Below are 11,385 nucleotides of genomic sequence, written 5' to 3' on the forward strand. Positions count from 1 at the left end.
CTTGTGATGAAACAACGAAAAGCGGGAATAAAGTATGCCAGGCCGTCAACCAGTTCATTCCAAGTCAACCGCCGCCTTGAGTCCGAGTGATGATTGGCGGATGTTTCCATCATCTTTCCATTAAGACAAACTCCTGAAAACCTTCATGAGACAACTCCTTTTCGGTAAGAGAAATGAGAGGACGATTGGGCCATCAGGCTAGTCCATTGGCAGCCTCATGTTGCAGTCCATTCGAGAAGAGTCTGAAGACGACGGAGCACGACCACACCCCTTTTTCTAAAAGTTGCTGCCTCCACCATAATTCGAGCCCCAGCCGCCGTGGCGAGGTGCCCCAGAGCCGTAATAGCTGTTGCCACCGAAACCGCCATAGCCTGAGTAGGGACTGTTCTGGTGTGCCTGACCAGATCCTGCCCCCATGCCGTAACCTGTCGCGGCAGACTGGGCGCCGTGCAGGGCGCCATGGCCCTGCAGGTGGCTGGGATAGCCGCCGTATCCCATGCCCGGTTGTGCAGACTGCGGAGGGGGGAGGCCAGCCTGGGACGGGCCAGTATTGGTGGCGGAGCCGGGCCTGGCTCCGACGAGCGAAGGGCTGGGTCCACTCGCTGCCTTGGCGTCACCGTATGGCTCTAGTTTCTCAGCGCTGGACGCAGCCGGCTGCGTAGCAGGTGCGTTGAACGACTGGCCCCCTTGGGCGCCATACGAGCCGCCACGGCCAAATGTGTCGTGGATGCCCCCAAAACCAGCACTTCCAAGGCCGGGCTGAGCACCCGACTGAGCAGATCCTGCGCGGCCGTAGTCGCCGAGACCAGACCCGACACCACCGCTATCGTTGCGGTGCAGAGACGACTGTGGATATCCAGTCGCGGGAGATGAGGCGTGTTCGAATGGCGTCTGCTGCTGAGACATCCCGTAGTGGTGTGGCTGACCGTATAAGCCACCACCCTTGCCGTAAGGGAACCCGCCCTGGCCGTAGCCGCCGTACTGGTTCATGTAGTTGGAGTAGAATTGTCCATAGTAGGGTTGGTTGTAAAATTGATTTCCATGCTGCTGCTGCTGCTGCTGCTGCTGCTGCTGGTGTTGACCAGCGAGGCCCTGTGGGTGGCTAGGAGCCGTGGGCTGCTGACCTTGCGCGGTCGGGTTGGGTGTGGTGTTTCCGCTGTTCGGGTCCTGCGCGACGGCAGTCCCGAAACGTGACTGATTAGCGCTCTGGGGATACTGGCTGGCCAAATCACCCTGCGAGGCGCCGTATCCACCGAACCCAGCCCTTGCAGCGAGACCGCTGTCTTGTGGAGCCTGGCTCGTCTGTTGCTGCTGGCCGTAGTTTTGTCCGTAGTAGTTATATGGGTTGCGATTTTGCTGGTCAGCGGTGTAAAAGGAAGAATACTGGTCGGCTGAGGAGCTATAAGCGCCCCCCGGTTGTTGGCTCTGAGGCTGCGATTGCTGTTGGCTTGGGAAGCCCTCGAATTGCGATTGGGCCCCAGACGGGTTGGCCTGGCCATACGAGTCGAAATGCTTCTGAGGGAATGGGGACTGCTGCTCCTGGGCAGTTGGCTGGCCGAATCGACCGTACTGCTGCTGAGCAGCTGGCTGAATGGGGGGCTGGGCCACCGGAGCTTGGGTGGGAAACGATGTCAGCACTGCGTCACCAAGGTGTAGAATCGACGGGTCTAAGGAAACGGAGTTGAGCTCACTACCTTGGACGCCAGGAGCCTGGTGGGCAGCAGGCGCAGTCGGCGGGGCTGGGGCGCCTAGATGGGCATTAGTCTGGTAGCCTTGGACACGACCAAAAGGGGCTTGCGAGCCCTTTGGCGAGGAGGGAGGTGCATTACCGGAGGGGACCGTGGTTGATGGGAGGGCGACTGCAGGCTTTTGGGCGGGGAAGGCTTCGGGGACGGGGCCTGGAGGGGCAGGAGGCAGGGAGGCCCGGGGCTGGGTGACGGGAGAGTCTGCAGGAGGTTGCGCACGCGTCTCTGGCTCCTCGCGGTCGCCGTCAATGTCGTCCTCGCTTCCATTCAGGTTGAAGGCACCGAACTGAACGGTGGCGCGCTCCAATTGCTGGTTGGCTGCCTGGGGCATGCGGACAGCCTCCTCCTGGTTGAGGAAGCGCCGTTGGGTCTGACTAGGGGTGCGAGGGATGGGAGCGCGCTCTGTTGCTCGGCTGGCGGTCGCGGCAAATCCACTCGTGGGTGCCTTCGGAGCCTGGTGCTGGGCGTGAGAGGCAGAAATCGGCGTGGCGTTGGCGCTGATGGTAGAGGCTCGAGGGTCCCACGAGTCGGCGGTCTCACTGGCAGCTGTCTCTGTTACAGGTGGGTGGGATTCGTCAACAACCTGCTCAAGGTTCGTCTCAGTCAACTGGTCCTGGGACGGCGTCAAAGCAACTTCTGGCACGACTACCATAGGATTCTCTACGGGAGCTTGCTCTTGCGCAGGCTCCGCAGACAGCTCAGCGATCTGTTCGGAAGCGGGCTCAGGAGCCAGGGCAGGAGGCTCGTCAGGGGCAGGGAGAGGTTCGACAGTGGGCTCGGGCTCGGATTCGGGAACGGGCGCAGGAGCCTCTTTGGGCGGCTGGGGTGCAGGCTTGGGGGCGGTAGACTGTCGGAGCATGCTGGCCCAAGTCTTTGCGGTTCCTTGAGGGATGACAGCCGATTGAGCAGGCTCGGAGGCGGCGACGGGTCTAGCAGCGGGAGGGGGAGGAGCAGAGGTGGCATCGGAAGTGGCATTGCTGTCCCATGCGCCCTCGGCGGCGACAGCTGCAGCCCCAGCAGCCCAGCCGCCGTCGTTGTCATTCTTGGCGGCGTTCCAGGCGTTGGAATCCTCCGTGGGGACAGACAGAGGTTGGTTCTCCTTGAGGCGCCCGTTGGTGGTCGCGGTCGAAGATCTGGCGCGTGCAGTACCGCGGGCGCCGCGCTCAGTCGCACGGCCACGGCCACGTGCGCCTTCGGTTCGGCCACCTCGAGTGGTTCGGGCATTCGTGGCGGCTGGGGAGTCGGCGCCAGTAGTAGTGGTGAAGGTGTTCTCCTTGGCCTTGGACTTGGCCTTCTTGTCCTTTGGCTTTGAAACCTCGCCCCACTGTGAGATGGTACCTGAATGCGGACGGGAAGGGTTAGTCAAGGCAATGGCAGCGGCACCAAAGGCGAAGACCACAGGAAGGTGGAGGAGGACGGGGGACGAGGGCAGGTTAGAGGCGGGGCAGGTGGTAAGATCACTCACCATCGGCGATGCGCTCGATGGTCGAGGTCTCGTCGCCGTCAGTCTCCTTAAGAGCGTACAGGATGTCGACCTCTGACCAGTCTGGGAAGACCTCCTTGATGAGCGAGACCTTGGAGCCGTAGGTCTTGTTCAGGTCGCCAATCTCGCCTTGATCCTCGAGGGTAGGTAGGGCGGTGGATTCAAAATCATGCTTTTGGTCGCCGTTGGTCGCAGCCGCAGCAGAGCGAGAAGCGTTGCGTCCTCCCCGGCTGGTGAAACCACCTCGTCCGCCGCGACCAGAGCCCCTACCACGAGAGGCGGCTGGTCTTGCTTGTACGTCAGACATTTCTGAGGGTGGTTTTGTGTGTGTATGTGTGTGTATGTGTGGAGGGTGTGATGATGGTGGGCTGAGAGGCTGCTCAAGGCAAGGTCAGCAATGGCTGAGGAGAGGAAGTTCGGAGGCAGACGAAAAGCTGTGGGCGGGCCGATGGATTGGGTTGGTGGGATGGGCAAAGGTCAAAAGACGCTGCCGTCGTCGTCAATCGGTGGTGGGAAGGTGTAGGTGGGTGGATGTTCAGAGACGGGGTCGAGATCGGGTTCGTCCACACCAACGAGGAGAGAAAAAAACAACAAAACACCCAGACTCCCTGTGCTACTGAGGAGTGGGTGGAGAGGCTGTTTCTGGAAGTGCGATGTGTGTATGGTGGTTCCAAAGCCTTGTTAGCTGCGCCGTGGGGTTGGAATTGCCATTTGCAAAGGGAGAGGTGATGGCAAGGCCAGTCCAAGTCCAAGGTGGTGGTGCCAATGCGTGCCCAAGGTCAGCGTCAGGGTACATCTGTACTGTGTGGTACCTGCTAGGCTTAGCAGGCAGGTGGGTGCGGTGCTGGGTGGCAGGGACCTGGCTACTACTGCCCAGCCGCAGCTGTGGATGGCTGGATGGACGAGGGCGACAAATTCGGACTGGCCTCGACGCAGGGATCTCTCCTTAGCATTTCAATAACAGTTGGACATGTATATTAGGTTTTATTTGGTTACCTCACTGTTTAGCTCATCGACTACCTACCTAGGTACAGTACCCACCCACCCACTCAGACCATTGTGACTATCTGCCTGGGGTACGAAGCTACCTGCCTAGGTACAGTACCAAGCTGTGCTGAACTCCAGTCCCTACCAATACGGCGGGTGGACAACACACAGCTAAAGCCGAAGCTGAGGCCTGGGTAAAAGCACTGATGGCATGCAACTATGTGTTGCAGCACAGATGCCTGGGGCACTAGGGACTGGCTGTAGGGGATGAGGATGAGGATTGGATAGAGGATGGAGGATGGCCTGGTCGACAGCCAGGAGCCATCTGCACATCACTTTTTAGATGTGCCAGGTCTGAGTTTGGGACAAGCAGGGGCCTGCAGGAAGGGAACCCACGTACATTTTGCATTGAGCACAGTCGATTGCATTTTTTAGGAGGACATTATCCAGAACACACCTAGCACAGCACCTAAAGGGTTACTTTGCTGCCCATTGCGCAGGCATGGTGGTTTCCTCGCATGCAGGCCCAAGTTGCGAGCTACAAAGCGTCAAGAGCAAAAATGCGAACAGGTCCCTCTTGTTCTACCTGCATCACTGGCCCCACCCACCCTTCTCAAGAGCCATCATTACCTATGTATGGCCCAGCCAAGGGACGGCTGCTGTGGTCGCATGGACAGGCATGCGTGAAATTGGCCGTCGCTACGACAGACTTCAATCTTGACCTGGAACTACAACACCAGGTTCGGACCACTGTGGTGGATTTCTTGGGGCTGCCTGGGTGCCTGGGTGCCTAGGTGCCTAGGTGCCTACCATTACTGAAGGCATACTGGGAGACTGGGTGTGGTGACGGGAACAGCCACGGTTACAATTACGTCAAGGTGCCGTCCCATTTGCTGATTTCCGTTTTGGATTTAGCTTTTTCTGCCATCACGTGTCGGCTGGTCGGCAGGTCGGGTGGTCAGATCCTCTACAGGGGTCGGGAGCTCCCAGCCTTGTCCTGCCCAGTGCTTGCTTGGCCTCGACCGTTGGGTGGGGCTTGCTGCCAACGTCGACCGTGGGTGGACGTTGATTGATGATCACTCCATCTCTTCCCCGCCGACACTTCTTCCGCGTTGACCAGTCCGGCACCCTCCCTCTCGCTCCCTCCAACAAACCAGCGGAACGGTCTTGTGAACATCGCAATCGCCACGTCCCCAGACGTCACAACCGCATGTGCCCTCGAATGGGCTCCGATCCACGTTGCGCTGGCGGAAGCTGAGCACCACTCGTAAACCCGCACGCACAATTCATGTCCCTACCGCCAGCCAGGACAGTGACAACCACAACAACATGTTTGGAACAAAGACCCTGAGCTCCCTCAAGGATTTCCTCCCACAGATTCATCAGCCTCTACCTCTGAATCGACGTGAATCCCAGCTACTGCTCAAGACCCTGACCACCTCCTTCCGGAATAACCTCGACAAGGAACATGGCTACTGGAACGAGAACACCTCTACCGTTTCCTTGAAGGCTGCCAAACACGCTTCGACTACGGCTTCGGCTTCGGCTTCGTCCTCCGGCCCTCACGACCCTCACCACCGACCAATCGATCGCCACGTGCGAGCCATCCTCTCAAACCCTCTCTTCAGCTATGACCGTGCCGCCCACAACACTCGCCCCGCCCCCGAGCGGGATCCTATGGATGTGTTTGACGAGGCTGTGGCTAAGGGTCTAATGAACCCTCAACGCGCTGCAGGCGTGCTGAAGGCGAAGAGGCACTCCATCACGCAGTCTTCTACCATCTCGGTGAACGAAACCGTGGCTAGCTCCGGCACGGCCCGGCGTGTGCTCCAATGGCTCCGCTCTCACGGCCTTGAACGTGACCTGTCCTTCGTCAGCTGCACCCCTCTGATCGCGTACTTGACGCAGTTCATGGTTGAGGAGGGCCTGGAGGAGATCGCATGGGCCTGGCTGGAAAGGCTGATGAGTGGTGAAGGACCCGACTCGGCCGGCTGGAAATCACCATCGCCCGCAGCTTACATCCTCGACAGCCTAGTACGGGCCAAAGCCCTCTACGGCAACAGCCTGGACGGAGGCTATGCTTGTATGATTCGAGCCCAACAGATGTTCAACAGCAAGCCCACCTTCGATACTGACGTCATCTCCGCATGGCGGGCGCTGTCGTGGTGGTCCACCGTTTCCGCCTGGCAACGTTCTCAGCCGTCGGAGGCCCTGTTCGATGCATTTGCCGCCTTGGGCAGGCAGCTGGAGAGGTCCAAGACGACTTTCCTCGTCGACCGAGCCCACCTCGACCTACACCACCCCACCCACCCAGACGCAAATCTCTCGATTGGGTACTTGGAATCGTGCTCACTCCAGACTCTTCTGGACCAGGAAAAGCAGGAAGATCAGCAAGCTTTTCAGACTTGCAGCCACACGAGGAAATATAACGCGATCGTCAAGCGAGTCGCCCTGATGGGCATAGATACTGTCAACCATCTATCTCGCGTCGGCCGGGAGGAAGAGGCCGACTGGGTTGGTAATCTGCTGACGGACAGATTTGGCCTCACCTTAGTAGCAGCGTTCAAACCTAGCCTGCTAGGAACTGACGTGCGGGCCTCTCAGCACTCCATACCCGCAGGCTGAGGGCATATTGCCGAGTCTGTTAGAACGGGGATCACAGCCAAAGACCACTGGGATACACTATTAGCTGCTCTAACAGTTCTGAAAAAGGCAATTACTCATTACTTTAAGTGGAGCGCGGCAGCTGGTGTTTGCCTCAACTTTTGACCCGATCAAACTCAAGCGCCGCGATTGAAGCACGCCGAAATGCCACATGGTCATACGAGGATGCTGGCCGACAGTCATCGATAACACCAGTCCTCTTCTGTAAAACCTAGCGCGCCTGCTGGACCCCGGTGAAGCACCCGGGGTATGCTTATTCGAGAGGGGCATGCAGATGTGACCAAAAAAAACGAGTCCACCACATCATATACATATCTCGCATTGTTCAGATACATAGCAAGGCGCTCAGGGTATCTAGGGGCTGCAAACGAGACTCTAGATGTTGTCGGCTCATGGAGGAAGGAAACAACCCCCCCCCCCCCAAACGTCCAGATCAACCTATTACTTAGATAATGCTCGATATCGGGAGACAAAATGATTACGCAACAGTTTCTTGGTTTCTCAAGCGTGTTCTAATGACCCTCACCATCTTCAAGCCCGTTCACCACCCTCAAGGCCCTCCTAGGGGCCATGACAACACTGAAGAAACTCAGCTCCTGGCCCTCGAGCGAGCTTGTGCTGGCGCCACTCATGCTGTCCCTCCTCGGCCTACCATTGCTACCTGCCTCCCCTGGAGAAGTGCCCGATCCGGACGACGGCCCTCCTTTGGCCTCGTCCCCATAGCTAGGCCTCGCACCACTGCTTGTGGGCGTGAACCTGTTCGAGTTGGAGTTGGAGTTCGGGTCGAGCAGGTTATCCCTCCCTACCCACGCGAATGAATTGTCACCCGCGCTGCTGCTTGCGTCGCTGGCGTCGCGCCTATGGCCAGCAAGCCAGGCCGTCTCCTCCTTCCCATCAGCATTGCTCTTCCTGCGTCCAAAAGCGCCGAACAAAAATGACCCGTGCGACGCTGACCGGGCTGGGAAGCGATTCTGCACTGCCAAATGCGTCTTATACGCGCGCACCTGCCGGCGGTACAGCCACGCGCAATAGCCGAGATACCCGGCTGCCAGGCCGGCGAGGCACGCGATGACTATGGCGGCGATCAGACCACCCCGATCCCCTCCGCTGGAATTCTTAGGACCCGGCGAGGGAGGGGAGGTGATAGTCGCGGTTGACCCGGACGCGGTGATGGTGAAGACAGGTGATTTCCCCGTGGCGAAGGGCCCGCCTGTCGCGCTGGCTGCAGGCTGTGTGATGGTTGCACTGCCCGAGGGTCCGCCCCCAACTACGCTGATAACCTCTTCAGGTACTACATACCCGTAGCTACCAGCCATCACGCTGTTGCCCGCGGACTCGGCATCAGCGGACGGCGCAAGCGCCCTAAACGAGGACCCCCATTCTAGGGAAGAGGCGTTGAACACATAGATGCCGGGACTATCGCAGCTCGTCACTGTTGTGTTAAAGCCGCCCGCCACAATCATCTGCCCATCGCGTAAGTTGCAGGTATGTCCAGCGCGTGCGGAGGGGATGTTGGGGTTGGAGCCGCCTTGGGAGACCGGCCCAATCCAAGTGAACGAGGGGATGGTCAGTATATACATGTCATCGTACTGGATCTGGTTGCCCTTGGGAACTGTCAGCATTGTGACTGGTCGAGGTGGGAACCAGGGTGTAACTTGGAACTTACAGCAGGTTGCAGATTCTGCCCTCCAAATAGATAAATTTGAAAACTACTCGCATCCGGCGCACTCGCGATTACCGCGCATGGGTTGACACGTACGCCCGGAGCGTTTCCAGTGGTCTGTTGGTGATACCAAACCGAATTGGCAATGTCATAGACGTCGAGTGTGGACATGTCGTTGGTGAAGTCCTCCGCCGTTCCACCGCCAAGGCCAATCAGTACACCAGAGGCACCCCAGCCGGGGACGAACACCAGGACGCCGTCAGCCCGCTCCGTAAAGGTGTCGCTCAGTTGCAATCCTCCTTCTGTGATATTTCTGTAGGTGCCCGAGGCCGGGGCGCCGCTGCCTCTCAGCGCAAACACCCCATCGTTGGCGTAGCCAGGGTGTGTGAACTCCAGCAAGCTCTTCAAATAGACACGTTCTGTGTGAAGGCTCCAGCCCGGTGTGGTTGAGAGGTCCAGGTGGCCTCCAAAATACCAGCTCAAGCCTAGCTCTGGCACACTGACTGCGGCCCCCTCGGCGGCTCTCTGGACGGGCACGCCTTCGGATGCCGAGTTGTTGCCTGAGGAAGTCTGGGGGTCTGTATGTTCAGTCCATGTGCCGGAGCTGATTTGATACTGCCATGTAGAGATTGGTGCCGGCTCTTGGAACGGATTGTCGGCAAATTCTCCACCGTAGACATACAGACTGGTGTAATCATTCCATAGCGCGCCGAGGGCGACAGCCGGAGGTCCGCTCGGCTGCGGGAGACCAGTCAGCGATGGCGAGCTGATGTCCCAGGTAGACGTCAGGTCGAGCGCGAGGAGGTTGTTGTTCCAAGTGTCGTTCTCCTGACCCAGACTTGTCTTGGCCTCGCCTCCGTACATGTATAGGGTGCCATTGAGGATGGTTGCTTTGTCCCGGGGGTCAGTCGGAGTCTACCTTTGGATTCATATCACCGGTGAAACCACTCACACTGCATGGCCCATCTCGTGCAAACGTCTGTCGGGCTGTCTGCCCTAATCGAGATGACGGGGCCAGCGTCTGCGACACCTACAGTGTCTTGCTCGCCCCTGCCCGTGAACGGGATCAGAACAGCTAGGACTAGGGCGAGCATGCTGACTGCTGACAGTCCGCGTAAAGGCGATGGGGCCGGGCTTGCCACCGTCCTAACTCTTGGTCTCCTTCCGGCTGCGAGCTTAGCATACCAAGGTATCTTGTGATCCGTCGGGTGCATCGAAACAGTCTTAGAGCGTGATATCTCATGTGAACTCCGATGCCGAAGTGTCGATTCTCCCGATTCTTCCTCGCTTTTATCTTGCATCACGTTCATTTCCTTGCCCTGTTGGTCCCCGGCGTTGCCTTTCTCGGCAGCGTTGATACGGATCGACGAGACTGTATGCACTTGATTAGGCTCCTCCTTTTCGGCATGCTTCTCGTCAAGGTTATCCGTTGAGCCGGCTTCGTCTTCTGGCGCCAGTCCAACCTCCCTGAAGATGGACCTTCGGTCCTTCCTGATTTTGCTGATCATCGAGAATGGAGACGGCCTTTTGGCGCCTTCGCGCAGACGGTCCTGTGTGTTTTGATGGTTGAACTTTGGCCGAGTGACACGATGTGTACCGGATTCAAAGGAGCTATGGGGGCCGCCGACCTTGATAAAAGACATGGTGGATGGGCCCGGCACGTCTAAGTGCTAGAGGCGCGGTACATAAGCATACTGTGAGAAGAACGGCTTGGTATAACTCTTGTAGACGTCCAAGGGGGCCCGGCCCAGCCAACCTGAGACGATATTTGCCACAATGCAACCTCTGCAGCTGACAGACGGGAAGAATAAGGTAGTCACGGTAGGGAACAGGTGCGGTGGGTGTGGGTGGTGAGTGAAGATCGCACCAGACAGGGCAGACACAGTGAAGGATGAGGTCATCAAGCAGGACCCTAATTAACGAGACAGAAGGAATTCAGACGGCTTAGGGAAAACATGTACCGCGAGACACCCGGGCCTAGAACATCGAGAAGGCAAGAGTTTCCAGGGGATGGCGACGGTAGAGCAAGCAGATGGGCGGACCCGTCTCTTTTGAACGTTTGCGTTGTGAGGACGCGATCGACATCTTTGTTCTCGGCCGCTCTCTGGATCCTCCTCACCTCGAGCCTCACCTTCGGCATCAGTGTATGTGATGTGATGTCTCTGATTTGCTTGCCGCAGCCGGCTGTTTTGACTCTTTGAGCAGGTCGAAGCCGACGTGGTGCAGCCGGCGAGATGATCGCCTTGTTTAGGTTGAGCCTCGGCGATTATCGAGATTTCCACAAGGTCAGTGCCGTGACAGCTCACCATCATCATCAGCGAGCACTCTGGCAGGCTGTGGACCGCAAGTGCATGTCAAACTGCTGGGGCACGCGACGCCGGGCAGTAGTGTTGCAGTCCCTGGTCTGGCACTACATCATCGAATGCTGTCACCGCGGAGCCGACCAAATAATCTGGGGGTACCAGGGGAGGAAGACAGGGGCATGATGGTGTGGAGCGGTTGCAAGGACTGGGTGGACAGGTGGATCACCTTACCGACTATATTAGAGTGGTAGACTAATTGGCTCTCCGCGAAGTCGACAGCCACGATTGGACGGTGGTTAAGCCACATTGCAGCAGCCAGACAGGCCAGAACGGTCTCGGACGCGGACAACAAATCAGGTTTTTGTTGTTGTGTTCTTGGGCAGGCCCAGCAGCGGGTTCGATCCTCGATTGTCCAGCCGATTGCTGTATTCCGTCGTAGCAAAGATGTCGGAGAATCAATGCCAGATGTGGGAGAAAAGCCCGACAGAACACGGGCATTCATTCGTCGGGTCCCCGAGCCGGTTTTGCAATTCACCCAGT

The 11,385-nt window shown here is 58.2% G+C and overlaps 3 protein-coding genes across 3 annotated transcripts; 1 reads left to right on the forward strand and 2 right to left on the reverse strand.

Moving 5' to 3' along the window:
• Window positions 1–276: 276 nt before the first annotated feature.
• J7T55_006995 (uncharacterized protein) lies at window positions 277–3,535 on the reverse strand (the record flags this gene model as incomplete). Its single annotated transcript, XM_053135843.1, has 2 exons — window positions 277–3,083; window positions 3,211–3,535. The coding sequence occupies 2 exons, from the start codon at window positions 3,533–3,535 to the stop codon at window positions 277–279; spliced, it is 3,132 nt and encodes a 1,043-aa protein (XP_052986493.1).
• Window positions 3,536–5,544: 2,009 nt separating this feature from the next.
• J7T55_006996 (uncharacterized protein) lies at window positions 5,545–6,840 on the forward strand (the record flags this gene model as incomplete). Its single annotated transcript, XM_053135844.1, has 1 exon — window positions 5,545–6,840. One exon carries the CDS (start codon window positions 5,545–5,547, stop codon window positions 6,838–6,840), a length of 1,296 nt encoding a protein of 431 aa, XP_052986494.1.
• A 551-nt stretch (window positions 6,841–7,391) lies between these two features.
• Window positions 7,392–10,185, reverse strand: J7T55_006997 (uncharacterized protein; the record flags this gene model as incomplete). Its single annotated transcript, XM_053135845.1, has 3 exons — window positions 7,392–8,483; window positions 8,639–9,432; window positions 9,495–10,185. The coding sequence occupies 3 exons, from the start codon at window positions 10,183–10,185 to the stop codon at window positions 7,392–7,394; spliced, it is 2,577 nt and encodes an 858-aa protein (XP_052986495.1).
• Window positions 10,186–11,385: the final 1,200 nt, after the last annotated feature.

This window comes from Diaporthe amygdali, assembly GCF_026229845.1.
Source record: "Diaporthe amygdali strain CAA958 chromosome Unknown NODE_60_length_211398_cov_62_513432, whole genome shotgun sequence".
In the NCBI taxonomy this organism is placed as follows: Eukaryota; Fungi; Ascomycota; class Sordariomycetes; order Diaporthales; family Diaporthaceae; genus Diaporthe; species Diaporthe amygdali.